The 25,260-nt window shown below is 57.9% G+C and overlaps 7 protein-coding genes and 1 non-coding gene across 8 annotated transcripts; 3 read left to right on the plus strand and 5 right to left on the minus strand.

Annotated features, from left to right (window-relative positions):
- Positions 1 to 276: 276 nt before the first annotated feature.
- On the minus strand, positions 277 to 374 carry SCHCODRAFT_t51. The gene has a single exon. It is a non-coding gene; the product is annotated as a tRNA-Ser (tRNA).
- A 287-nt stretch (positions 375 to 661) lies between these two features.
- Positions 662 to 3,181, minus strand: SCHCODRAFT_02616091 (peptidase S28). Its single transcript, XM_003034515.2, has 11 exons — positions 2,774 to 3,181; positions 2,623 to 2,713; positions 2,413 to 2,570; positions 2,281 to 2,359; positions 1,811 to 2,220; positions 1,723 to 1,761; positions 1,571 to 1,672; positions 1,295 to 1,490; positions 1,111 to 1,197; positions 825 to 1,025; positions 662 to 771 (listed from the first exon to the last, which is right to left on the minus strand). Exons 1-10 carry the CDS (start codon positions 3,143 to 3,145, stop codon positions 892 to 894), a joined length of 1,668 nt encoding a protein of 555 aa, XP_003034561.1. The 5' UTR covers positions 3,146 to 3,181; the 3' UTR covers positions 662 to 771; positions 825 to 891.
- Positions 3,182 to 3,306: 125 nt separating this feature from the next.
- On the minus strand, positions 3,307 to 5,892 carry SCHCODRAFT_02616094 (DUF862-domain-containing protein). The gene is made up of 9 exons (XM_050344739.1): positions 5,670 to 5,892; positions 5,540 to 5,618; positions 5,384 to 5,488; positions 5,318 to 5,330; positions 5,191 to 5,265; positions 4,613 to 5,139; positions 4,480 to 4,555; positions 3,662 to 4,429; positions 3,307 to 3,557 (listed from the first exon to the last, which is right to left on the minus strand). Exons 1-9 carry the CDS (start codon positions 5,765 to 5,767, stop codon positions 3,352 to 3,354), a joined length of 1,947 nt encoding a protein of 648 aa, XP_050201791.1. The 5' UTR covers positions 5,768 to 5,892; the 3' UTR covers positions 3,307 to 3,351.
- Positions 5,893 to 6,019: 127 nt separating this feature from the next.
- Fst4 (regulator of mushroom formation) lies at positions 6,020 to 9,771 on the minus strand. The gene is made up of 16 exons (XM_050344740.1): positions 9,258 to 9,771; positions 9,189 to 9,201; positions 9,110 to 9,133; positions 9,016 to 9,055; positions 8,636 to 8,964; positions 8,388 to 8,575; positions 8,181 to 8,336; positions 8,034 to 8,124; positions 7,880 to 7,978; positions 7,790 to 7,799; positions 7,632 to 7,726; positions 7,445 to 7,550; positions 7,175 to 7,387; positions 6,914 to 7,122; positions 6,734 to 6,865; positions 6,020 to 6,682 (listed from the first exon to the last, which is right to left on the minus strand). Exons 1-16 carry the CDS (start codon positions 9,572 to 9,574, stop codon positions 6,218 to 6,220), a joined length of 2,487 nt encoding a protein of 828 aa, XP_050201792.1. The 5' UTR covers positions 9,575 to 9,771; the 3' UTR covers positions 6,020 to 6,217.
- A 3,330-nt stretch (positions 9,772 to 13,101) lies between these two features.
- On the minus strand, positions 13,102 to 14,446 carry SCHCODRAFT_02616106 (iron-sulfur subunit protein of succinate dehydrogenase). Its single transcript, XM_003034518.2, has 6 exons — positions 14,181 to 14,446; positions 14,059 to 14,130; positions 13,820 to 14,003; positions 13,498 to 13,763; positions 13,373 to 13,448; positions 13,102 to 13,317 (listed from the first exon to the last, which is right to left on the minus strand). Exons 1-6 carry the CDS (start codon positions 14,319 to 14,321, stop codon positions 13,241 to 13,243), a joined length of 816 nt encoding a protein of 271 aa, XP_003034564.1. The 5' UTR covers positions 14,322 to 14,446; the 3' UTR covers positions 13,102 to 13,240.
- Positions 14,447 to 15,517: 1,071 nt separating this feature from the next.
- On the plus strand, positions 15,518 to 16,984 carry SCHCODRAFT_02616112 (CAF1-domain-containing protein). The gene is made up of 5 exons (XM_003033927.2): positions 15,518 to 15,668; positions 15,725 to 15,918; positions 15,968 to 16,129; positions 16,184 to 16,361; positions 16,410 to 16,984. The coding sequence occupies exons 1-5, from the start codon at positions 15,576 to 15,578 to the stop codon at positions 16,821 to 16,823; spliced, it is 1,041 nt and encodes a 346-aa protein (XP_003033973.1). The 5' UTR covers positions 15,518 to 15,575; the 3' UTR covers positions 16,824 to 16,984.
- A 596-nt stretch (positions 16,985 to 17,580) lies between these two features.
- SCHCODRAFT_01170927 (acyltransferase ChoActase/COT/CPT) lies at positions 17,581 to 19,579 on the plus strand (the record flags this gene model as incomplete). The annotated part of the gene is made up of 2 exons (XM_003033928.1): positions 17,581 to 19,258; positions 19,389 to 19,579. The coding sequence occupies 2 exons, from the start codon at positions 17,581 to 17,583 to the stop codon at positions 19,577 to 19,579; spliced, it is 1,869 nt and encodes a 622-aa protein (XP_003033974.1).
- Positions 19,580 to 19,891: 312 nt separating this feature from the next.
- On the plus strand, positions 19,892 to 25,184 carry SCHCODRAFT_02616119 (Piwi-domain-containing protein). Its single transcript, XM_050344741.1, has 26 exons — positions 19,892 to 20,301; positions 20,363 to 20,482; positions 20,595 to 20,758; positions 20,813 to 20,901; positions 20,949 to 21,012; positions 21,069 to 21,218; positions 21,327 to 21,695; positions 21,746 to 21,827; positions 21,880 to 21,956; positions 22,009 to 22,143; positions 22,195 to 22,220; positions 22,278 to 22,377; positions 22,427 to 22,464; positions 22,588 to 22,618; positions 22,673 to 22,779; positions 22,833 to 22,848; positions 22,900 to 22,979; positions 23,090 to 23,207; positions 23,337 to 23,468; positions 23,597 to 23,687; positions 23,737 to 23,778; positions 23,857 to 23,874; positions 23,924 to 23,973; positions 24,105 to 24,277; positions 24,462 to 24,550; positions 24,660 to 25,184. The coding sequence occupies exons 1-26, from the start codon at positions 19,926 to 19,928 to the stop codon at positions 24,827 to 24,829; spliced, it is 2,907 nt and encodes a 968-aa protein (XP_050201793.1). The 5' UTR covers positions 19,892 to 19,925; the 3' UTR covers positions 24,830 to 25,184.
- The last annotated feature ends 76 nt before the right edge of the window (positions 25,185 to 25,260 follow it).

Consider the following 25,260-nt stretch of genomic DNA (forward strand, 5'->3'; position numbering starts at 1 on the left):
AGGGCAAGAAGGGTAGTATAAGAAACCTCTACACTCTCACCTCCTTGCTAACCTAAAGTCTAACCGAATCGTTCTGAAACTGTTCATATGGGTAGTCAGCGGGCGCTTTACTAGGCCACAATGATGTCGAATAGGCAATGCAAGTCAGCTTACAGTCAATATCCACAGCCCAAAAATAAAGCCAAAAAGTCACCAGAAATTCGGATTTTCGCCGTACCTTCCGCTTCTTGCTCCCCAATCTTCGCTCCCTTCGTGGATGGCGCGCGAGCCAAAAGACGACACCAGCAGGATTCGAACCTGCGCCCTCAGAGAGGAAGAGATACAGGTTCAAGTCCTGTTCGAATCTCTCGCGTTAACCACTCCGCCATAGTGCCCTGGCAAAGGGAGACTTATGCACAATCACAGCTGCTTGCGCGCGCACGGCCTGCTGGTGCTATGGAGCATGGCCAGTCAATGAACGGAAGACGCCCTCAAGGCCATAGAGAGCGCACCATCAAGCGTGGAGGGACTGTAGAAGCATATCGCTGCCAACGCGTCGAATGGTTCCCTCTTGCGCACCTTGAAGGGGGTTTGATGCCGCAGCATCAAGTCAGCGACGGATACCAGGTCAGCAGCATACCTTAACGATGGACAGCGGCGGATGAAGAAGCAGAAGCACGAAGGGAAGGGTCATGTTTGGACTGCATAGGCAAAGTGGGTTCGCCCATCGCGCAGGTTATCACGCGTTGTTCCATTGGCGTACTTCAAGTTGTGCTGCGTGATACTATCTACCTAGTGGACGCGTCAGTGAACTCCATTCCGACCAATTCCTCGATGAAACGTACCAGTACCATAACTTCTTCAAGTACTCCTCGTGCTACTCATCTTCCCAGCATACACATACTTCCCACTTCAAGTCCTTGTCGCATTCCACTCCTTCAGCCACTCCGTCACGAAAAGGATCATCTCGCCATGAATCTGCTGGATCTCGGGCGGCTCGTCAGCGAGGTTGAGGTAGCCGTACTCGTCGTAGTGGTGGACGCCGTCTGTGAAGAAGGTCAGCCAAACCGCAGCTTATTTGTTGGCAGGAAGGCAGAAAGCACAAGGGGACGAAGGCGTAAAAACACTCACTCGGAATCAATTTGAACGGCTCGCTAATCGTATCCTCCCTCTCAATTGCATCCTCCGAATGCGGCGTGTCCGGTCGCCAGGGGTCGACTGCATAGAATTTGGTCAGCACCATAACCGTCCCACATCGCTAGCCAACATCGCAGGCGCGCATAGCCAACATGCAGAGCATCAAATCACCACTCACCCTCCCCATCAATAATCGCCAACCTCTCCGCGCGAATATCAAAGTCGCCCAACATGTTCACCGCAGTCACATTCGGCATGCTCGGGACGGTGAAGTGCTTGCCGGGCGGGAAGGCCTGCTTGCAGATTTTGGACTCGTGCGCGAGGGTGATGAGCTTGGAGAGGATGCGCGGGTGGGCTGGGTCGGGCGGGGCGGTCTGTGATGAGAAGTGTCAGTGTGAGGAAGGTCGACGTATCGTTCATTGCGAGGGTCGAGCGAAAAGGGCATAGAACGTACAGTGAAGTAGCCCCATTGCGTGCAAACCTGGAAGAGCCAGAGTCTCCATGTTTGGTCGAGGTCGGTCGCGAGGTATTGAAAGTCGTCGTATGAGCCGAAGCACTTGTTTGTAGTCAGTCGAAGATACAGATGGTGCAAGCCAGATGGCATACCTCTTCGACAGTGTTGTCAGTGCAGCGCGAGACCACGTTCTGCTCTATGTCAGCCAAGCCCACATACACATAGGACCACTTCACCCACCTCCCGAATATACTTCGCATAGTTCAACACCGAGAAATCCAACGCCAACCCATCCCCAACATCCACCATCCTCTCCTCATCCCCATACTCCAACGCCCCCAAATGCCCAGCAGGCGCCTTCCCCAGCACCTCGCAAAAGTCCTCAAACGCCGTGCTCCCAAACTGCGGGTCCCAGCACTTCGCCTGCCAGTACCCGAGCGGCGACGACAGCACGGAAGCGAAGTCGTCGTCGTGCTCAAGGCCCGAGAGCCCGAACAGCGCTTTCAATGCGCGCGAGGGGAAGCCGCCGCGGGCCAGGACGGCGTCGATGGTTTGGATGGAGTTCTCGAGGTGGCGGGCGCAGGCTTCGGGGGCGGAGCGGCGGATGACCTCCATGTACTGCCAGTTGGTGATGTCGGCGTGGGTGACGGCTGGACAGAGGGGGGGATTGTGAGATGGGATGGCTCGTGGTGAAGAGGATGTATGCGCACCGCTGGAGGCAATAGCACCGAAGACAAGGTCTGGGTAAAGTACGCGCATATGCGCCGCGCGTGCACCGGCGTACGAGCCCTGTACGGATGATCAGTCGTAGGTTAGAGCAGCGAGCGAGCGCGCATACGCACCCCATAGTAGATCCATGGCGTCCCAGGCGCAGTCAGGTCCTCGTCAATGCCATCGAACTTCACATTCGCCATGAAGTTCGCGCTGTCAGCCGCGCTCTGCTCGTTTGTCAGGAAGCGCAGTGAGTCCGTGGTGAGGTTCTGGACGGGCTTGGTCTCTCCTGGAGGACGTAGGTCAGTTCAGTACGGTACAGATAAGACAGGACACCTCACCATAGTACCGATGCTCGAGGACAACACCCACGCCGCCGGTGGCGCGCGTCAGGATCTCGACTATACCCGTATCGAGAAAGGGCAGTCTGTCCTACATAGACGCGCACAGATTCAGTGTCAGCTCTCCTCGCACGCATGCATATACACGCACCTCTCCACTAGTCTCCCCTCCATCCAGCACAATGACCGGCGCGTTCGTCCCGGGCACGTAGTGCCTTTTGTTCACCCAGTACCGCTGCCCGAACGTGTCCCCGGTCTCGTTGTTGAAGTGGTCGAGCGGCTGCTCGAACCACTGGGCGGGGAACTCGTCGTACGCTTGGTAGAGCGGGTCGTCGGATGCCCCGCCGAACGGTTTCTGTGCGGAATTCGACGCGTCCGCGAGCGCCTTCCAGCGCGCGTTCTGCGCGTTCAGTTTGACGAGATGGACGCCCTGGGGCCCGAGAGCGCTTATGAGGCCCGCATCGTGGGCGGCAGTGACGCCGGATAACACAGCAAGAGTTAGCAAAGCCAGAGGGACGCCCATGAGTGTATGGCGGTCCCGGACAAGAAGTGCGGGGGCTGATGCCGCGTGGAGACGCGGTCACAGTGGACATGGTCATCACATCAATGACGCGCTGCATACACGCTCAGAAAAGTCTTCGCGAAGAGGTCGTCTATCCATGTCGTGTAAGTACTAGTATTCTACCCCAAACATACATAGCAATAATCAGTTCGCGCATATACATACATCTACGCCGGACACAGTTTCTGCGCCACCTCCTCGACCAAGTTCCTGACCTCCGACTTCGACACCCCATTCTCCCCACACCCGCCCTTCTCCAGCTTGCCCAGCAGAATACTCTTCGCCTGCAGCACCTCCAGCAGCGGCACCACCTGCGTATCGTAGAACGGCGACAGCCTCAGCAAGAAGGCCAGACACGCGGTCAAACGGTGAACTAGTAGGCAAATAGTGTTAGCACCCAACCATCTTTGACCTACACCAAGAAGACGATGCCAAAGGAAGAGGATATCTCAAAAGAAGAGGATATCAGACACTCACCAACATCCTCCGACGCCCTCTCCTTATCCAGCGCCTCCACCACCGCACTCACCATCTCAATCTCCCAATCCTCATCCTCCCCGTCCGCATACCCTCCCCCACCCGACCTCACGCTCTCCACCCTCGCCCGCTGCAGCGCCCCCGCGGCATTGAACGCCACGCTCGCCGCCGCCGTGCGCACCCCCGCGTGCTCGTGCAGCAGCGCGGGCACTAGCACCGCGGTGAACTCCGCACGCGTCGCGCCCGACACGAGCGAGCGCCCCAGTGTCGGATGCGCAAACGCGTTCGCGAGGAGTCGGAGTGTAGTGAGGAGCAGGTTGCGCGCGCCCGGGTCTTTTTGGTGCGCGCGGAGGAGGGTGGTGATGGGATCGGGGGCGCGCGAGGCGATGGCGCTGGCGCACCAGGTGCCGGCGGACGGGTCGAGAATGACCAGGCGCCAGAGGTCAGCGAGCGGGAAGAGTGCTTCCGCGGGGAGGATGGAGGTAAGCGTCGAGGTGGCTGACGTCCAGGCGGTCAGAGCAGCGGGTTGCGCGGTGACATGCGACGCGGCGCCGTTGGGCTGCCGCTGCTTGAGGTAGATGAGCATAGTGCCGAGGGCCTGTGTGACCTGCGCCATGGTCATTGGTGCGTCGGCGGGCCAGGTGATAGTCGTGACAACGGAGGACAGCTTGGCGAGCACTGTCTCGAGCGCAGGCACCTGCTTGAAGAGGATAGGTTCCAGGGATAGCTTCTGTATCGCGGGAAGGTCAAGCTTGGTGTGTGGATGGGCTGCGATCCCTCAGTCAGACGTACGACGCGCGACAGGAATGAGGACTCACGCGGATACGCCTGGTACAGCAGAAGGTCGACTTCCGAGCGCAGTGCGGCCGCGTTGGCGCCCTTCACTTCACTAATCTGATGATAGGTGCCGTCAGCACAGAAATCACCTGCGACAAGCATCCTTCCACTCACCTTCTTCCCGTCTAGGAAGAACAAGAACGTCGGTGTAGCCCTGATTCCATACTCTGCCGCCAACGCCTGACCCTGCCCCACCCTGATATCGATCGACGTGAACGCCGCCCCGCGCCCACTATGCCCCGCCCGTACCCCCTTCTCCTCCGCCAGCCGCTCGAACTCGGGCGCAATCGCGCGGCACGGGCCACAGTACTGGTCCGTGAAGTCCGCGACGACCGCCCGGTGCGTCTTGAGGAGGTTGTGGAAGGAAGCGGGGTTGGTGCAGGGGTGGATGGGTGCAGTGAGGTTGTCAGTGGCGTGCAGGGGTTGTTGGGAGGGTTGGGTGGAGGAGCCTGCGCCCCCGGCAGCCTGCGAAGCAACTGCTTGCAAGATCGAGGATGCAAGAGCGGGGTTAGAGGCGAAGTCGGCGGATGGTGCGGGAGCAGGTGCGGTGGGTGCGCCGGGAGTAGGGCGGCGATACATATTGTCTATGGTCGGGCGGAGGGCAGCGCCGAAGGGGGTGGAGAGGAAATCACTGGGGAGATCTAAGGAGGGGATGAGCCTTGAATGAACCATAGATATGGACAGCTTTATACCCTTAATGCGCTCTGGTATCGACCCTCCAGTGAGGAAGCCAATCACATCGTTGGTGAACGAGTTGCAGTTGAAGTCTACGCCAGTCAGTCATCTGCGACGGGGCTTGCGGTCTCTGTCGCGACATACCTAGGAGATGATACTGCAGCAAGAAGTCAGAATCACAAGCAGTACGATGGCTACTCCTGAACGCACCTTATCCGCCGTGTAATGCTGCCTCATCTCCTCAAGGTATTCATTGAAGGTTTCCTCATCTATAGCCGTCTCGCCCATGTCTATCACCTCTAGCGGTTGTCCATGCTACATTCAAATATCAGGGAGGGTACCCCATCGAGGGGGGAATGCACGCACATGCGATCGGCCTGGCTGTGTGATGCTGATGCCTTGTCCGTAAAATATCTCCTTGCCGAACACAACGACAGAGGTATGCCTGAGTATTGGGATCAGCCTGACATCCTAGTATGCGCGCATGTATACGCACCATATCCCGTCTATTTGCTTCCCTGTAAGCTGGAGGGAGAGCTGCTTCGCGAGACCGTTGCTGAGATCGTAGACGTAGAGCTTCACTGGGGACGTCATGTCACCGGTAGAGTTGCGGTTAGATACTGAGGGTATTCAAGCAGAGTACTGAAGTGGGGAAGATGAATGTTATTGGGACAGGAACCGTATAAGTACAGGCAAGTGTAGAACAGGATGGAAGTCGAGAGAAACAAGCGCCCGCGGGACAATCGCCGCGTCAGCTCGGGCCGCGTCATTGTTCGCGGTCACGTGGACGATTGGACCTGAACGCGTCGCGTAGTTGCCTTAAGAACTGTACGATTGCAATCTTGGCTCCGTGCGAGTACTGGACGAATGGAAGAAGAATTACATTCCGTTCGCACAGGTAAAGGACATACGGTAACAAAGCAGGTCACGGAATACAAAGTACAACACCAAGCGTACCAACACAGAGCAGAGAAAGGAGCAAAGTACACGGTCACGACTGTCGAGAGGGTCGGGTATGTATGCAAAACAGTCTTGGAGGAGAGATCACAAGTACGCCATGAAGATACTACTGTCCAGTACCAGGTTCGGGTTCAGCGCTCCATGCTCCAGGTTGAACGTCTCGTCATCGAGCACGCGCGACGACGAGGGCACAAACGGTGTCGGGAACGCCCTCGCCACGCCCGTATATCGTTCCTCGACCGAGATCCCGTTACTGTTGAAATTATACGGGTCAGGCATCCAGGCATCCTCGTCGCGCGTGCCCCGATGGTGCCCTACAACCGGCTGATGCGAGTGCTGGTGGTAGGTCTGATACTCGGCCGGCAGCATCTCCATGGGGTGGTAGAACGTCGCCGTCTGGAGTGTCTCCGCGAACTGCGCGAGGGCCGGGTGGGCTTCTGCGAAGAGCGGCAGACGCATATCGCAGAACTGCTGTGGCGCGCCAGACGCGGGGACCACGGCCGCCTGGCGCGTCTTGTGGCAGCGCTGGAGGACGTTGTCGAGGATGGGCTGTCGGGATGGGTGAGAAAGACGGCCAGGCTTCACCAAAGAAGACTTTACCAGCGTTCGGCCACTGAATGGCAGGATCTTCGACGCGCGGCGGAAGAGCAGAGTGATGCGCTCCAGGTCCCGCAGTGCATGTGGGACGATCGACGATGACGGTACACGATGTATAAACGCTTGAAGCGTCATCTGAAGAAGGTGTTAAGCTACCTCGAGGAAAGCCGACAGCGCACTCACAGCAGCACTGAATGCATTGAACCAGAAAAACAGGAAGCGAACGCTGATCTCGGGCTCCCACTTGAAAAGGTCCTCGATCGTGTCGATGAGCGAATTCGCGGCCAAGTATGTCGCAACAACAGACGGGGCATTTTCGTGCCTCAGCGTGAAGCGCGCGGCATTGATCGACATCGCATCGGAGAATGAGCGCCGATGCAACTGCAGGAGTGCTGGCAAACAGGTGATCAATCTCAGCAAAGGACGTTCTTGAAATAAACACACCAATAGCCCGAGCCGATGATACTAAAGCACGCTGCATCTTGATGTACCTTGGCGACGCTGGAGTACAATGTTCGAGTAGCGGCGGAACGTGAGATTCGCGGACCCGGTGGTCCAGTTCCAAGACGCGCGAATACCCTGGCTGATCCTTGCCTATCATATACTCGAGTATCGGGCACAGGCAATTCTGCAAGAAAGTATTCTTCCACTCGTGGTCTGCAGGGCGGACTCGTTCAGTCACGCAGGGGCGAAAGCGGTAGAAGAAGTACGTACAAACCATCTCATCCGCCGGCAGGAACGTGTTGGGCGCCGTATACGATGGCGCCTTGATAGTGACGTGCTGGAGGCTTATCGAGGGCGGCCTGCCCAGCGTCAAGCTCTGCCAAGCAGCCAGTCAGCAAATGCTAAGCGCACAGCACGACAGGGCATGCGCTACATCGTCCCCGCGTCAGACGCTCACCATCCTATAGTCCAAATTAAGCAGCTCCCAGAAGATGTTCCGCCGCCGCTCGCTCTCCTCCGGGATGAGCTTGGATGACCCAGACGTCTCGCGATCTGTTCGGGTGGCCCACGGCGTTAGCAGCTGCTCGTTCCCGGGAATGAATAGCATGCACTCACGGAGGCCGAGCTATTAGGCAAATCAGAAAATTCGAGCGGATAGCGCTGGTCAGCCGCGGTGCCGAATAGGAAAAAGAGCGCTAGACGTACGCCCTGTACGAGCTTCGCCACAAATCCCAGGAGATTCCAGGCGTAGCCCAGGGCCTTGCGGTTGTCGGAGAAGATGAGGTGGTACCATATCATGAAGAACTACGCCACGGTCATACATCAGCTCCAATGGGATCAATGAAGAACGGCTGCTCACCAGCGCGTGCACGGTGTCGAAGTCGGGCTCCTCCATGAGTGGGATCTCGCAGACGCTGGCGCGCGCGAGGTGGTGATATGCTTCGGCGGACCTTGGGGGAAGATGAGTTTGTGCTTCTCCGTCTGGGCATCGATGAAGGAGACACACAAATAACCCAATGGCCGCTTGAGATCGACGAGCGATCCAATGGATAGAACCATGAGCAACAACGCGAGCCTTCGCGGACTTAGCTCGTTTATGGGCATGGTATAGCAGTATTGCAGGAGGTTGGGCAAGAAGGTTTCGGATGAATCAAGGCTATACCTAGAGCAGAACGTCAGCGTACAGAATTGAGTGCAATTCACTGAGACTTACTGCCACAGCGCGTTGCGGCGGGCCTCCTCGCATATCGCTTCTGCCTCTTCGCGTCGAGGTAGAGCGTTGCGAATCCGCTGCCTCACCGACATGTCGACCCTCCAAGGGAAGGGGAAGGACATGCTGAGCTGCAAAACCCCGGGCGGTACCTGAGGGATACCGTTCTGGTCGACAATTGGTGTAGTATCCTACGAGATGCAACATATGAGTTTGGGTATGAACCCGTCTACGCAGGACTTCAGACTCACGTCTTTGCATGTCGGAACACAAGGCGTAACGGGTGAGGCGATGGACAGGTTAGATACGGAGGTGTGCAGGCTCTCTTCCTTCGTCTGTTGCGTCTGTGACGAAGATGCCGTCGCCCCAGTAGGACTGCCTGGAGCGTTCCCGGCGGCATGGAATTCTTGTGCAGTCTTGATGAGTAGCAGCTCAGAAGCGAGGAGGGGGTCGTCAGGGTTGTAGCCTTGCAACGCTTGCTCGAGGTTGCGAACGCGATCGGAGAGTTCCTGTATCTTTGTGTGCAACTGCTCGGTGTTGGCGAGTATGAACCGACTCCCGCGCCCGCTAGTGAGACTCCCTGGGGGGCCATCGTCGTGTGTGCGCTATGCGCGTGGCGTGACCGACGCACCTTCGGGACATATTTCCGCGCATCCTCGTTTGCAGCACGACTGGGGATGTGTTCAGCTTGTTGTCACTTTCTTGGCCGAACAGCAGTGACCCACCTGGCACGGGAAGACACGATCACACTGTCGAGATGATTGTCAAGGTCAACATGCGATCATCGACGACCTTGCCTCTCACCTTCAGCTTCAACCTGCGCGTCGGCCTCACGTTGAGTGCTTCGCTGAAGGACGGCGTCTTGAGACGTACCTCCGGCACTCCTTACACGACAACTTCCTCCTGTCGTCCTTCTGCTGCGTCTTCGGCGCATCATGCGCGGATGTCGACGCTTCGTGGCGCATCTCGTACTCTCCCGACCACCCAAGCGGCCCTGTTGAATGCTCGTACTCACTCCTCTCGCCGTTGGGGGACCTTCTCTGCCTCTTCAGCGGTCGTTCTGGGGACGGCGGCGGCGGGAGCATGGGAGCTAGGGCGTTGGTCAACATGGTGCGAACAGCGTCCGGTGTCTTCGCGGCGGGGCATGCCGCGCCGTATAGGTACAGACCATATATGCGTCCGGTAGACATCTGATCAACCAACCGAACCTAATGGCGCAGGCGAAACGCGCGGGATCGGGGAGACTGCGCCTATACTTTGTTAGTGCTCGTCCTGCTGTAACCCGACCGTCTTCTCCGCCGACAGTTGGCTCTCGTCCATACCTGGGAAGCGCCCTCTCGACACGACACGACCGTCTTGGCACCAGTGCTGGTCTCGCGCAGGAGGACATCAACTTCGTCCTTTTTATACTTCCCCTCGCTTTTCATCTCCCTCCCCGCGGGAATCCCCGCTCAGCCAATTGCCGGGAAGTCAACACAGAGATCTCTCAGCCGATTCGGACAGTCGAGTGCTTCGTAGCTGCCGGGGGGCGGCCGAACCTGTCGGATCGGAGACAAATTGAGCGTCGAACGTAATAGTGCTAGGTCGCGCTACAGGACCCGCCACTACCGCTCTATATCTCGGCTGCATACCAAGGACGACTTGAGAATAACTCGAGCTCAACGCAGGTCAGAACAAGGTCAGAACATGTCTAGGCAGATTGCGTGGATCTATGTATTCTGATCGGGTTTGCCACTAGAACCCCAACTGGACGATGGCAAATCTCTTCGCAGTCCAGCGCTTCATGTCGTCTTTGTGAATTCCTCGAATGCCTGCTACGCTTGAGTGACTGCTCACCAAGGTGATTCTAATCCCTCGGGTCTGTAAGCTCTGCTTGGCCTCGCGCTGCAGTCTTCCCCGGTCAAGCGGAACAAACCTCAGCGTCGCGAACAACTTCCATATTCAGTGATCAAAAGCTCTTCGACCGCAGGCAACGCCCTGTGGTCCGACCGAGGTACCCCGTTCTGACCGGACTGTCCTCCGCTTCCCTCGCGCCCATCGTGTGAAAGATGCAGATTGCGCCTTGGTCATGACTTCTGCGTTGAATGGATCATGACGAGGATACCTGGGTGCGCATGCGCGCGAGCTTCGGGCTTCTCCAAAGGGTATATACCGCGGATGGTAGAGCATCTATGGATTACGACGAGGTTTGAATCAGACACTATATAATTCGCCAGGTCCTTCAATGAAGTACGTATGTGCTACCCGCGTACCCGCGTCCAGTTATTCATCGGCAAGCTCTTGTAAGCTGGGGATAGAGTACAGAAGCTCTACAGGGAGTGACTCACGGACGTAACTATGCGCAGCAAAGACGACTAGATGCACACCCTCTTGATGTATGAATGAGGAGGTAGTCAGCGAGGGGACGCCGCGCGAAGGTTCACGGACACTGGCATGACGACTACCGTGGGTTATGCTGGGTAAAAGTCGCCCTTGAGGCAGGAAAACGAGTTTATCTTCTCGCCCTCGTTGATCCTGCAAGATGCGTACACTCAATAGAGATTGGAGGCCGTCGAAGGGGAAAACGAACTTGATTGCATGTGACTCGGCAGATGCCGTAGACGTTGATCACGTGAGTTGGACCTACAACTCCAAGCCTCTGCTGCTTGTTCATTCCTGTGATGATATCAAAGGTTCAACGCATGACGAGAGCCTGCGGATCATAGTCCACAGATGCTAGAGCGTACGAAGAATCGTATGAGTGCTCAGCGAGCCCAACAAATTTATACCTCTGCAGTGCAGGTCGCCCAAATGAAGCTCCTGATAGGTGCTCCAGCCAGGCTCCTTCCATTGGCTTTCATGGACGTTGTAGTGAGCACCTCAGAGCGATGTATAGGCGAGCGGATCAGGGCGAATACTGCATTCGTAGCAATGCCTTATCGCCTAACCCTCGGATACCTGCAAATACGACGTCAATCCCACCGATACCACATGAATTATAGGTCCTCAGAGAAAAAGGAAGGTCTGCTCACCTCAACAACAGCCGCATCGATGCGATGATCGCCTCTCCCGCGGTCCGCCATCACGCGTCTTCTGCAACGCCCGAATTCTCTATACATCCCGCGCATGGCTTACGTGAACCAGAACGCGCGGGGGGCTGGGGGCGGCGCATGGAGATGGCGTACAAGAGGCCGCCAGCAGCGGTGACGCAGACTATGGCGTACGCATGCGCGGGGCGGAGGGGAGGGGTCAGGGCAAGGGTTGTCGGAGAGACATCCAGGGACGAGGGTACACGGCGGCTAGCAGGCACGCGAGGTGGGCGGTATGAAGGTCGAGTACGATCCCGAAATTCGAACTCCGTGGACCTTCAGCCTGGCGGGGTAGAGTTCAAAGTGGCGTCGACACACAGGCCACGATCCAGTCAGACACAGCTCGACGAGCGCCAGAGACAATTCTAGGCGCCGCGAGTCTCCAAACAAAAGCCCGCGAGTGTCCCTTGAGCTCCGCGCTCCATAGCGAGGGCATCCATGCACCGTCCACGCACCACAGGCGGCGGCCCAATCCCAAGGTTCGTTCCGAATGTCATCCGAAGTCTGGAGGCCGCTTCACCCACGTGCAGCCCGCCCCGCCAGCGTATAAAAAGCCCCCGCTGGCGGGAAACATACTCTCATGCAGAGAAACTCCCCCAAGCGAGGACCACGGTTCCCCTCGCTCGCTCCATCCAAGTAGGCCCGCTCCCTCCTATTAACCTGCCAGCGCAGGACTCTTCCCTATGGATGGCTTGTGATCGTCCTTCGTGGGCGGTGGCGCTCGATTGCTCGCTCCCGGGGCCACGAGCGCGGTCTGGCGGCCTTTGAAGTCGGCTCGAAGCTTCCTCGCGACGTCCTGACCCCGGCTAGCGCGAGGTCTCGCCCACGGCCCCGAGGCCTGGCGCACGCGCGCGTCCCGCGCCAGAGGCAATTGAACCGCTGCTGAAAGGGAGAGTCGAGCCGCTCTTCTCGAGAGAGTACCCTGACTGCTCCCATCGGTGAAGAGACCGACTCACGCGTCGGAATACGCGGCAGTCGATTTTCTGAGACGGAAGCAGCCAGCCTGGGTCCCCAAATCGTCAGTGTCAGCTCGTCCAACGCAAAATGAGCCTCCGGCGACCGCCAGGGCCGTAGTCCAGCGTGGCGCCGCCGCTCATCTGCGTTGGATGACTGCACTGACGATACCTAGGCATCTGGTTTACTGGCGATACCCAGGCTTCTGGCTCCGGCCAACAAGCGGACGCGTAGAGGTGCCCTAGCTCGGGCATTAGCCTGTAGAACACCGGCGAGGGACAGCGCCATAGGCTTGCCGGGATAAGTCCATAGGCACGAGTGAAGGCGAGGATCGTCCACCGCGGAGGTACCGTGACGGGCGCTTGACGGCAGTGGCTCGAGCTACGCGCAGAACAGTGGTGATCAGTCGAACACTGGTTCGATCAATGAACACTGGCTCGGTCTATGCAGGACAGACGTGCGCTATCCCGGCCTACGAGGATTGCAAGTCAATGTGGTGCAGCAAATCTAATGGAAAGCACCTACAGTGGACGAAACAACCGACGGTCGCGATCAGAACATGCAGATCCCATGTCAAACTAGCAAACATGAGAAGGCGGACGGTTAGTATACGATTCACGAGACATCCTCGCGACTCCCAACCCTATCGTACCTCGAATGATAGTCAGTCAACGCTTGGGAGTCGCACGCTGCAATAAAAGGAACAATAAATTGAAAAACGTGTCTGCTGTTGTACATACAACCGGCACTGTGAGCAACCACGCCCAAGTCCATTACGTTGTAAATGCATATCGCCCCCCATCCATCCCCACGGCTGCTGTGGTATCAAAGCGCTTACTCGGCGGCAAGCTCCATCTTGATCTTTGCAATGGCCGCAGCCGGGTTGAGACCCTTCGGGCAAGTACGAGCGCCTAAAGTAGGAAGTAAGTAACGGGCACTCGCAGGATAACAAAGCAGGCGACGTACAGTTGAAGATGGTGTGGCAGCGGTATACGCTCATCTCGTTCTGCAGTCTCTCCCTGCGCTGAGCGCCGTACGAGTCCTATGGCGAGGTGAGCATGATGGAATACGTATGTTCTCAAATAACATACACGAGAGTCAGCAAGCCAGCGGTACGCCTGCATGAGGGTCGCAGGGCCAAGGTACTGGTCCTGGTTCCACCAGTAACTCGGGCAACTGGTGGAGCAGCAGGCGCAGAGAATGCACTCATACAAGCCGTCAAGCTTCCGACGATCCTCCTGCGACTGCAAGAACTCGCCCTCCGCGGGCGGGTTGTCGTTCTGGAGGTAGGGCTGTATCGACTTGTACTGCTTGTAGAAGTACGTCAGGTCCGGGACGAGGTCCTTGACGATGTACACTAGGAGAGAATGTGATGTCAGGACATGGAAGTACGGCGCATGTGATCGGGCGTACTATGCGGAAGAGGGTAAATCTTGGTGTCCTTGGACTCGTCGCGCTCGATGCGGCAAAGGCAAGCGAGCGTGTTCTGTCCATTGATGTTCATCGCGCAGGAGCCGCAGATACCCTCGCGGCAGGAGCGACGGAAAGTGAGTGTCGGGTCGATCTCATTCTTGATCTTGATGAGTGCGTCGAGGACCTGGGTTCCGTCTGAGCGTTCTGCGCTGTCTAACCCTCTGCGACCTATGACGCACCATAGGCCCGCACTGGTTCAAGTCGATAGTGTACGACTGCAGGGTCGGCTTCTTCGCTGGCTCATCCGGGTTCTGCATTTCCTGTCAGCTTCTCTTCCGCCTCTACCGCTCGTCCTACGCACCCAGCGATAGATCTTGAACTCCTTCGCCTTCACAGGCTTGTCCGTGGGTACGGCCTGCGCACGAAGAGCGGAGGTAGCAAAGCCGCGGGACGCTCTGAGCGCCGCCGGGGCACGGCGAGAGGAGGAGACGAGAGCCTGCATGGTGGGCGGGACTGACACTCGCAGCAGCGACGACGAAGGGAGAGACAAGAAGGGTGAATGCGGAGAACGAGTTTCCCGCACAAGCGCGTGAATATCGCCCCGAACAATCCGAGCCAATCAGATTGGTCACAATGTAAAGGCCCGCCGGCACATCCGGCTTCGGTTGGTCCCGGCCCGGCACTGGCCGTGCGCGACCTGCTCCCAACCATGAAGGTTTCCATCTCCCCCTCGCGCCGCTGGATCGGCAGAAGCACCGCTGAAGCTGCTCGGAGGGTCTGCGCTACTCTACGGGGTCCCCACGATTTTCTGACTGGAATCAAAAATCCACTTCATGTCGACAAAGGCACTTACTGTCTGTCGCGACTCAGCAGGACGTCTTCATCTGCAGACGCCGACTTCACCGCATATTTTCCCGAAACCCACGTTTCTTTGTACTACTGTCTTCGGCTGCGACTGCACGAGAGATTCGCGCACTGGATGACTGCGAGTCTGCCATCTTTCAGCCCTTTTCGACGAATCGTCCTCTTTCTCTTGTTATAGGACGTCCGACTAGCCTGTACGTCTACTTTGCGCGCGACATCGTCATCGACATGAAGTATGCTCTAGTCCTCGCCTAAGGCCTCCGTGGGTTTCCTCATCGCCTTGCAACGACCTGTGGGAACTGACTCATAGTGTAGCTTCAGCGCTCACTTCTTTCGCCCTTTTGCCGCGCCGATCCCTCTATGCTTGTGATGGCACCAGACGAGCCCAAAACGAACTCACTGACCATATAGAATAGGCATACATACAGAGGCCTCGGTTTCCACCCACCGAGGCCCGCCCAGTCAACATCGTGTGCTAGACCTACCGCAATGTCAGTGTCATCCGAGAACCGCACGGCTGGCAACAAGCAAAAGTGGTACCGGCGCCTGACTACCAGCTAACGTTACACGCACTCCTATGTCCCGATTCTCGATGAACGGATCCCAGGAGATAGACGAAAGTGACAGTTGCCCATGATGTCAAGCCGTTCAAGGTCACTGCGAGTGGCCGTGCTACATGCGCTGTAGCATACTTGGATAATATGTACAATAGGATTTTTGTAGAGGAATCGATTGTGTTCGTATTCCTGGAACGGGCGTGAGTTCGAAGATTGACATCGTTGGTCGAGCGGGCCAAGTTCCCTCTGTTGACACGTGTTTACCGTCCATTGTTTCCATTCGGCCACCATCACGATACCAGTCACCCCCTGCTTAGAGCTCGCCACCCGCGACGATGGGCCACATACGGGATGTATGGGCACAAAACCTCGACGCGGAGATGAAGAACATCCGCAGTCTCATAGAAGACTATCCCTATGTCGCCATGGTTCGTGCGCGTCTTGTACTTCCCCCAGCGTGTTTTACTCACTATCCGCCACGCAGGACACCGAGTTCCCCGGTGTCGTGGCGCGCCCGATAGGGCAGTGGAAGTCGACGTCGGAGTATCACTACCAGACGATGCGCTGTAACGTCGACCTGCTCAAGATCATCCAAGTCGGCATCACGCTCGCGGACGCGGAGGGGAACATGCCACCGGAGCCAAGTACATGGCAGTTCAACTTTCGCTTCAGCATCAAGTGCGTGCTGTGGCTCTCTTGAAGTGATAAATGGCTGACACGCATATAGCGAGGACATGTACTCCCCGGACTCGATTGATTTACTGCGAAAATCAGGCATTGACTTTCAGCGCCATGAGGAGCAGGGCATCAACCCAAACGACTTTGCCGAGCTTATGATCACCTCTGGACTGGTCCTGTCGCCAGACACGACATGGATATCATTCCACAGGTGCGTGTACATGCGTCCCCTCCGCCATCACATACTAATGCTTAATGGTCTCAGTGGTTACGACTTCGGCTACTTCGTCAAACTCCTCACCGCAATATCCCTCCCCACCACTGAAGACACCTTCTTCGAGCTCTTCCGAATATGGTTCCCATCCGTGTACGACATCAAGGTTATGATGCGCGCCTGCAACGGCCTAAAAGGAGGCTTGCAAGAGCTCGCGGACGATCTTTCTGTACGCCCTACATCTAACCCATCCCTTCTCCATTTCACCTCCATCCAGGTCGCACGCATCGGCCCCTCCCACCAGGCCGGCTCAGACTCCCTCCTCACCGCCTCCGCCTTCTTCAAGATGCGCGACATGTACTTCAAGGAGTCCTTGCAGGACCCCGAGAAGGCGGAAAAACTGCGCTCAGAATATTCTGGCAAGCTCTACGGCCTCGGCCAGACGTTCTCCATCGCGAACGGCATCGCGGACCCAGGGCGCGGCGGCGCGACCATCGCTGAGCGAGAAGACCGCACTGTGACGCGCGAGCTCTCACAGACGCCTGCGCCAGGGCCAGGCCAGGGCGTCAGCCTCGCTGGGCAGGCGGCGGTCATGGGCATGGGCGGTGGTATGGGCATGCCCACGCCTGGGTACGGCCCACTGGCCAACGGGCCGTACATGCGGACACAGATGGTGGGAGGGGCGCGGTGAGGTGGGCATGGGGAGGAGGGGTGTTTGTCAGTATTCGCCTTGCCTGTATTCCTGCTCCTTGCTTTGTGTATAGCTCTGTATCATACGGGTGTGGACTTTATTGTATCGATTTATTTCTAATTGCTCTTCTCTCGTGTCGATGGCAGGGTCGAGAAGCAGCTGACCCAACTGAATGAATGCATGAAGGCAAGCAATTGCACACAGCTCGTCTGTACTTCACATGGCTGCCCAGCGGCCTCTGACCGTAGGTCGCCCTGCTCGTCGACCTCTCATGACGCTCGCCACCGACGACACGTTGCACAGTGACGATGCGGGGTATGCGCGCAATCACATGTAGTTAGTCCGGTCCGGCGCACGCCCCAGCCTATACCGGCATCGGGCACCTTACCCTCGTCCTTCCCATCTCTCCCGACCTCGTACTTATACCTACCAGGTCGCTGCGCTGTCCCCCTCACCCCGCGGAACCCCGCCCGACCACTACACGCCACCCCCGCGCCGCGCCATAGACTGGTTCGGATCGCCGACGCACTTGGCGGTACCCCGCAAGTGATCACCTGAGAACGGAGAGCTGGCTGCAGGACAAGCGGGACCTTTCTGCGTCTTGCTGCTCCCCAGCTTGATACACCCATCCTCGACGCGCCTGGGATGCTGAGAATATCGTCGAACGTTGCGCGTTCAGCTCGTTTGGTGAGTGGGCAGGTTGGTGGATGGGAGGTGTGATCGGGGCTGATGCGCGCTGCAGCCGCGGTCGCAGATTATGTCGCGTTCGCTGAAGTCTACGGCGAGGGCCGCAAATGCGGACCCGCCCCCGGGATACGCTATCGATCCCAAAGCTACACCTATGCTGCGATACCAGGAGTCTCTTCCTCGGCTCCCCGTACCCACCCTCAGCTCGACTGCCCACAAGTACCTCGAGACTGTCCAGCCGCACCTTACACCGGAGGAGTTCGCGCGCACAGAGGTCGCGGTGAAGGACTTCCTCTCCTCCCCCTTCTCTGCCGAGCTCCAGAAACGCCTCCAAGCCCGCGCCGCCGACCCCTCCACGAAGAACTGGCTCGCGGACTGGTGGAACGAGGCCGCGTACATGGGCTACCGCGACCCCGTCGTCGTCTTCGTGAGCTACTTCTACGTGCACGTCGACGACAAGCTCCGAAAGACGCCCGCCGCCCGCGCCGCCGCGCTCATCAAGGCGATGCTGCCCTTCCGGGAGCTCACCGAGAGCGGGCGCCTCGAGCCGGAGAAGGTCAGGGGTGCCCCGCTGTGCATGGCCTCGTATAAGTGGCTCTTCCACTCTTCGCGCTATCCGACCAAGCCCTCGGACACCGCGCGCAAGTTCGACCCCGCGGCGCACAACCACGTCGTCTTCGTCCGCAAGAACAAGTTCTTCACGGTCCCGCTCGCCGACGCGTCGGGAAGGGAGTACAGCGCGGCGGATCTGGAAGCGCAGATCAACAAGGTCATCCAACTCGCGGGCGATGCGGCGGACCCGCATCCTGTCGGCGCCCTCACCTCGGACAACCGCGACCTCTGGACAGACGCGCGCTCTGCGCTGCTCGCTGCTTCGCCGGACAACGCGAAGGCGCTCGAGGCCATCGAAAGCGCGATGATCGTGGTCTGCCTCGACGACAAGAAGCCCGTCACGCGTGAGGACATCTCCTGGCAGTGCTGGGTTGGGGATGGGAAGAACAGGTTCTACGACAAGCACCAGCTCATCGTCTTCGATAACGGCCGGTCCGGCTTCCTGGGCGAGCACTCGTGCATGGACGGCACGCCCACGCTCCGCATGAATGAGTCCGTGCTCGCGTCGCTGGCGCTCGGCAAGGCGGACCTGGGTCCATCTGAACCATCACCGTCGCTGCCAGAGCCCACCCAGCTCAAGTTCACGCTCAACGACGAAGTCAAGTCCGCCATCAAGGCCTCCGAGAAACGCTTCGACGAGCTCGTCGGCGCGCATGATCTGTACGTGCTCCACTACGAGGGCTACGGCAAGAACGCGATCAAGAAGTACAAGGCCTCGCCCGACGCGTGGGCGCAGCTCGTCAAGCAGCTCGCCTTCCAGAAGATGTACGGGCGCCCGGCGGTCACCTACGAGAGCGCGCAGACGCGCAAGTACCAGCTCGGGCGCACAGAGGTCATCCGCAGCGCCTCGAACGAGTCGAAGGCGTGGACGGAGGCGATGGCGGACCCCGAGCGAAGCGACGTGGAGCGCGCGAAGCTGTTCCGCGCGGCCGTCGCGCGGCACCTGCAGTACGCGGCGTGGGCGGCGGACGGGCAGGGCGTTGATAGGCATTTGTTTGGGCTGAAGAAGGTGCTGAAGGAGGGCGAGGATCTGCCTGCGATCTACAAGGACCCAGCGTTTGCGCGGACGTCGCACTGGGAGCTGAGCACGAGCCAGCTGAGCTCGCCCTACTTTGAGGGCTGGGGTTATGGAGAGGGTGAGTCTCGTACTTCTTCGACTGATTTCGCGGGAAATTGCCGTTCATTTCCTGCCTCCTTGAACGCAAGGCCTTTGTCTTATGTCTTCCATCTGCTCTTCTCCCGTTTGCAGCGCTAACCACAACGCAGTGGTACCTGACGGTTACGGCCTTTCATACGCGATTGGCGACGATTACATCCGGTGGACGATCACGAGCCTTAAGCGCAACACCGCTGAGCTTCGGCACTATCTAGCGGAGGCCGCGACGGAGACTCGCGTCATGATGGACAATGCCCTCGCCGCTGAGAAGGCCGCAGTGGCGCCAGCGGCCAAATTATAGTAGCGGGCCAGGTCGGGGACGAAGTAGAGATATTGCTGGCTTGTATGTATCGATGCTACGCGATGGTTATCGGCGCAGCACCGCGCCCGCTTGAGTACCAATGGTCCCCCCTTCGAAAACCAAGTACGCAAGTGCGAGGCTGGACCCATGAGCGCCCCAGGGACGTACATTGACACGCGGTTTCCCGATTTGGGGGGTATGAAGCTCACTTTCGCACATCTTCGTTTAGGCGCCCACGCCGCCTATATATACAGTGCCGTAAGGGCCTGTCCTTTCCTCTTTCCACCATCGCACCCCGCATCGCGGATATCGCCTGCACACAGAGCTCACTATCATATCGAGAAACATGCCTCCGAGAGGCGATCGTGGTAGAGGCGGCGCCGGCGGGAATCCGGGCCGTGGTGGTCCAGGTGGCGGAGGAGGAGGGGGAGGTAGAGGCGGGGGCGCCCGAGGTGGGGGCGGTGGTGGTGGAGGCCCCGGTCGAGGTGGAGGCAGTGGAGGCAGTGGTGGTGGTAGAGGTGGAGGGGGCTGGGGTCGCGGGGGGCCGCGTGGAGGAGCCCCACCGGGGTCGCCGACCCCATCATCTGCTCCCAGTGTAAGCAGTGCGGGAGGCGGCCGTGGGAGCCGTGGCGGGGGAGGTCCCGCGATCCGCGGCATGGGACGTGGGCGAGGTCGTGGGCAGACGACGGCACTCGCCTCTCAGGCGACGACGACGATAGATTGTAAGTGATCTATAATCTATATATCCCCCTCCCACCTTACAGATCCCTGATGATGCATTAGCGTCTGTCGTGGCCGTCGGGGTCAAGCGTCCCAATTTCGGGACGTCAGGCAAGATCATGCGGGCAGTGGTCAACATGTACAGGCTCGAGATCCCTGATGGGACCACCTACCACTACGATGGTGAGTATTTTGTGTCGCTACACGGTCTATGTGGCGCTAACAAACATTGTAGTTGGTGTGTAGGCGCGACTCAGGCCCCACGAGTATAAGCTTATCTTTTTCCGATGCATAGACCTGATCTCCGAGAAAACTCTGCCCATCCGACGCAACATGGAGTTGTTCAAGCAGCTCCAGAACGAGATTGCACCCAATGTCTTCACGGACAAGGTTTCCTACGACGGGCGCAAGAACGCCTATGCGTCGTACCGGCTGAACATACCCAATGATGCCGCAGAAGTTCGTTCTTTCTGTGACTTTGCGCGACCGAGCTCTGATTGAAATACTGCACAGTTCCAAATCCCCATCCCAAACGGAAATCCTGACCGTCCTCCGCGCGTCTACCGGATTAAGATCAAGCTCGTCAATCAGATCAATCCGGAGTAAGTTCGTGACCTTCTTATCTACGCCGAATTTACCGTCTTCCCAGGTTGCTGCTACGCTTCGTCGAAGGCAAGCAGTCGAACGACAATGAAGCGATCACAGCCATCCAGGTCGGTGTTCTTCCATCCACTGCAAACAATGGTGACCACACTAACGATAATTCCAGGCTCTCAACGTCGTGCTCCGCATGGAGCCGACGCAGAAGTATCCGTTTAATGTCCGCAGCTTCTACACGCCGCAGGGCAAGAGGGAGATCAGGGGAGGAATCGAGTTATGGAGGGGGTACACCGATATTAACTCACACGCAATGGCAACCGTACACTGACTCCGCGCTCCCATAGGTACTTCCAGTCGGTCCGGCCAGCTATGCACAGTACGTCTCCGTCTTGGTCAGCCTTCTTTCCCACTCACCATCGCGATAGAGCTTGTCGTGAACGTCGACGTTACAGCAGCCGTCTTCTACCAATCGGGGCCGCTGATAAGCCTATGCCTCAAATTCCTCAATCGCGACCCTGGCAATCCCGGATACCTGGAGAGGCTCCAGGACCGCGAGCGGCTCGAGCTGAAGCGCTGGCTGACTGGCTTGAAGATCTACGCTGGTGATGGTGGCGGCGGCGGCAATGGCGGTCGTCGCCCCCCTCGCGCGATCACGGGACTATCGCGCGAGTCAGCGACGACACTGTCCTTCCGCCTCAAGCGCGAGGGCCAGCCGGAGCGATCCATCACTGTCGCGCAGTACTTCCAGACCATCCTGAACCGCCGATTGCAATACCCGAAGCTTCCGTGTGTCGAGGTATTTGATGAATGGACTGGCACTTTATTCTTGCGCTAAGGCAAACTCAGGTCGGTTCAGGCAAGGCCATGCTGCCCCTGGAGATCTGCACGGTCCCCGAAGGCCAGCAGATGCGTAAGGCGATCCCTAAAGGTAAGTATAACATCCCCTCCATTGTCATTCGAGGTTCAATCCATTCTCGCAGATGCAACGCGCGACATGGTCGAGTTCTCCGCGCAGCGACCGGATGCCCGCTTTAACGCCATCCAGGGCTCTCTCCAGGTCCTCTCCTTCCCATTCAGCCGACGAAGCGTCACTGACAGACCCATGATAGCTCCTTGGATATGGCCAGAGCGAGTACGTCCGCAAATTCGGCATGTCGGTCGCGACACAGATGCTCGAAGTCAACACGCGTGTCCTTGCGGCACCAATCATGCAATATGGACCGGGGTCGCGCCAGAAGACGGTGGTATGTGCATAGGTTCTCGTCCTGCTTCCCGAGCGACTCACACGACCGTAGCCCGTCAGGAATGGCGCCTGGAACATGTACGACGGTCTCCGTGTCCTATCCTCTCGAGTGTGTACTCATACACTCATGTGTAGGGCGGACAAGCACTTCTACGTACCGATGCCGCTGGACTCGTGGGCCATCATGTGCCTCGACAGCGAGCGATTCTTCCCACAAGGTGCCCTCGACTTCACGGTACGCTTTCCACTTGATTTCATGTATATATCCTGACAAGTCGCTTTAGGTTGCTGGCCTCAAGGATGCAGCCAGCAAATGCGGTTCGTATACACGAATCTCCTGTGGCCTCGAACTCACGCTTTGATAGGCATGAGGGTGGCAGACCCCGTGCTGAAATGGTCTGTCGTCCTGTGTCGTTCTTCGTACATCCATTGACTTCTCGCGCAGCTACCGCCCCGCGCAGCGCGGTGCTTATGCCGTGCGTGCCGATACTGGATGTTGCATGTTCATCAGTAGGCTGACCACCGGCTAGCTGCTCAATGAGCTGCTCGTTGAGCTTCGGAACAAGGGCCTGGCCGTGAAGATGATCGTCGTCATCCTTCCCATGAACGGTGACCAGATCTGGGAGCACACGAAATTGTATGTACCCTTCCGACTTCACCAATAATACCTCCGAGCTCATGACATCGTAGCTGGGGCGATATCGACGTGCGTGGTTTTTTCTCTTCTTTAAACCAAGTTTCTGACCCTGTACCACAGAAAGGCGTCGCCACGCAGTGCCTGAAGGCGGATAAGTGCAGGAAAGCGAACATCCAGTACTGGGCGAACGTCTGCCTCAAGTGAGTGTGTCTTTGCGCAGCTTTGGTGTTATTACACGTACTTGGACGCGCTGCAGCGGTCTCGGAGTCGCTACGGCGCGCGGTCTTGAGCGATGCTAACACCACAACAGGATCAACGGCAAGCTCGGCGGCATCAACGCCATCGCGGACCCCCAGTCCGCCGCCGTGCTCTCCGACCCGCACCACTCGACCCTCGTACTCGGCGCGGACGTCATCCATCCGAGTCCGGTGAGTTTTTTCCTTCTATTCAGCGGTTTCTTGCACCTGGTCTCGTATGAAGCGCGGTGCGGCCTGGCCCCGAGCGCGCCGTCTTCGTGCTGCATATCAGAATCATTGTATCTCACAAATAATACTCAGGGCTCCGTCGGCCGCCCCTCCTTCGCCGCAATGGTCGGCAACGTCGACCGCAACGCGGCCAAGTATATCGCGACGAGCCGCGCACAGCGATCGCGCCAGGAATACATCACGGACTTTGGGAACATGGCGAAGGTGAGTGGCTCTTGTTCTCTTGTTCTTATCGATGCCGGCTGTCACCCAAGAGTCGTGGGCTGTCCCCCAAGAGTCATGGCGTCTCGTTCTTTGTTTACATAAGATTGCGACTCATTGCGCTATCACAGGAAATCATTTCCTCGTACGCGAGCTACCGCCAGGTCAAGGAGGGCAAGGCCGGTGCCGCCGCCTGGCCGAGCAGGATCATCGTGTACCGCGGTGCGTGGGATCTTCGAACCAGTTGCCAAAAGTCTGATCATTGGTGTAGACGGTGTCTCTGAACCTCAGTTCCCGCATATCAAGGAGCAAGGTACGCTCAATGTGGAGGACGTGTTGTGCATCCGGGCTCTCAGAGTTTGACTAACCTGTGGTTTTTCTATCTTGCAAGAGCTACCGCTGCTTCAGGGTTCGTTATCTTTCTTGAGCGAGTAATTCTGTGTCTGACAAGCTCCCAGAGGCATGCACGGAACTCGGCATCAAGCCCAAGCCGCAGATCACCTTCATTGTGCGTATCCTGCCTTCATTCTGCTCGGAGATACGCTGACCCTGCCCCCTTTCCAGATCGTCGGCAAGGTGCGCGAGCTCGCGGTTGAGTTGAGGTGAGGCAGGGAAGGTGCTGACCGAGATTCTGCGAAGCGCCACCACATGCGTCTGCTCCCCAAGAACCCCGGCGACGCGGACAGGAGCGGGAACATGCCCGCGGGCACGGTCGTCGACGCGGACATCACGCACCCCGTCGAGTTCGACTTTTACCTGCAGAGTCATGCTGGGCTGAAGGGGACGAGTCGGTCCGGGCATTATTCGGTGAGGTGTAGAGTCTCTGGTGTGCGGTTTGTAGTGCTTACAAGCGCGTTGCATAGGTGATACACGATGTGAGCAGATATTCGCGAGGTTTTGGATTGCTGCTGACTCTGATTGCTTGTTGTAGGATTACGGGTTCAAGTAAGTGGTCGCTTTTTGTGTGAAGATGAAGAGGGACTGATCGTCTTGCAGCGCGGACACGCTTCAGCACTTCACGTACATCTTGTGCCATGTATACGCGCGGGCGACGCGCAGCGTCTCTATCCCTGCCCCAACCTACTGTACGTGCTCCTACTGCTTTTGCACCAATCCAAACGGGACACTGACGCGTCACTTCTCTCCTTCTAACACCATACTCTTCCGCCTCCCGTGCACTGTCATTCCCTCCAGACGCCGACATCGTCTGCTCGCGTGCCAAGACGCACTACAACCCGGGCGTCGACATGTCGGCCGCGTCCGAGACCGCGTCGACGACAGCTGGCGATGCTGCGGAGCAGAACCTTGCGAGCCAGTTCCGCCAGGTGCATGCGACGCAGAAGAGCCGGATGTACTTCCAGTAATCGTTCTAGGAGTCACCAGGGGTCACTGGTGTGCATTGGTGGGATGCTCTGCGCATAGTCGACGGGCATGCTTTGTCATCTCTGGCAATTGCCCCTGATGGTGCTCGCAAGCTGCTGTCTTCAGCTCCGATCCTACTTTACCTACCTTTGAATCCTCACATTCGCAGAGTTTCTGCCATCTTTGTACCTCAATGATTTCTGACACCATGCTCCATGTACTTGCATCTCCTGTAGCATCCCCCCATCTCGCATTCACTCGCTCTACAACCGACTACACGTATGAGATAGCTACGATTCTGTCAAGGAAGAAGTTTGAATGTTTTAAACACTGAAATAGCGAATGACTTACCAACGAGCGAACTCAACGGACTTGCACAATGCAAGTTCAACTTGATGCCCTCGGTCCCGAAAGTCACGCGCACGGCCCGGCG

This window comes from Schizophyllum commune (assembly GCF_000143185.2).
Source record: "Schizophyllum commune H4-8 unplaced genomic scaffold SCHCOscaffold_3, whole genome shotgun sequence".
Classification (NCBI taxonomy): Eukaryota; Fungi; Basidiomycota; class Agaricomycetes; order Agaricales; family Schizophyllaceae; genus Schizophyllum; species Schizophyllum commune.

Coding starts and splice junctions, on each gene's coding strand:
- SCHCODRAFT_02616091 (XM_003034515.2), bottom strand. CDS start 3,145: ATGGGCGTCCCTCTGGCTTTGCTAACTCTTGCTGTGTTATCCGGCGTC. Junction 2,571..2,622: donor CCTCGAGCATCGGTACTATG/GTGAGGTGTCCT, acceptor TACGTCCTCCAG/GAGAGACCAAGCCCGTCCAG. Junction 1,198..1,294: donor GGCGATTATTGATGGGGAGG/GTGAGTGGTGAT, acceptor AATTCTATGCAG/TCGACCCCTGGCGACCGGAC.
- SCHCODRAFT_02616094 (XM_050344739.1), bottom strand. CDS start 5,767: ATGACGTCCCCAGTGAAGCTCTACGTCTACGATCTCAGCAACGGTCTC. Junction 5,489..5,539: donor CACAGCCAGGCCGATCGCAT/GTGCGTGCATTC, acceptor ATTTGAATGTAG/CATGGACAACCGCTAGAGGT. Junction 3,558..3,661: donor GAGGGCGTCGGAGGATGTTG/GTGAGTGTCTGA, acceptor TTTGCCTACTAG/TTCACCGTTTGACCGCGTGT.
- Fst4 (XM_050344740.1), bottom strand. CDS start 9,574: ATGTCTACCGGACGCATATATGGTCTGTACCTATACGGCGCGGCATGC. Junction 6,866..6,913: donor TCAATGCATTCAGTGCTGCT/GTGAGTGCGCTG, acceptor CACCTTCTTCAG/ATGACGCTTCAAGCGTTTAT. Junction 6,683..6,733: donor CATTCAGTGGCCGAACGCTG/GTAAAGTCTTCT, acceptor CCATCCCGACAG/CCCATCCTCGACAACGTCCT.
- SCHCODRAFT_02616106 (XM_003034518.2), bottom strand. CDS start 14,321: ATGCAGGCTCTCGTCTCCTCCTCTCGCCGTGCCCCGGCGGCGCTCAGA. Junction 13,449..13,497: donor GCTGGCTTGCTGACTCTCGT/GTATGTTATTTG, acceptor ACCTCGCCATAG/GACTCGTACGGCGCTCAGCG. Junction 13,318..13,372: donor CTGCCACACCATCTTCAACT/GTACGTCGCCTG, acceptor TTCCTACTTTAG/GCGCTCGTACTTGCCCGAAG.
- SCHCODRAFT_02616112 (XM_003033927.2), top strand. CDS start 15,576: ATGGGCCACATACGGGATGTATGGGCACAAAACCTCGACGCGGAGATG. Junction 15,919..15,967: donor AACTTTCGCTTCAGCATCAA/GTGCGTGCTGTG, acceptor ACACGCATATAG/CGAGGACATGTACTCCCCGG. Junction 16,362..16,409: donor AGCTCGCGGACGATCTTTCT/GTACGCCCTACA, acceptor ACCTCCATCCAG/GTCGCACGCATCGGCCCCTC.
- SCHCODRAFT_02616119 (XM_050344741.1), top strand. CDS start 19,926: ATGCCTCCGAGAGGCGATCGTGGTAGAGGCGGCGCCGGCGGGAATCCG. Junction 22,619..22,672: donor CGCAGCGCGGTGCTTATGCC/GTGCGTGCCGAT, acceptor ACCACCGGCTAG/CTGCTCAATGAGCTGCTCGT. Junction 22,980..23,089: donor TGGGCGAACGTCTGCCTCAA/GTGAGTGTGTCT, acceptor ACACCACAACAG/GATCAACGGCAAGCTCGGCG.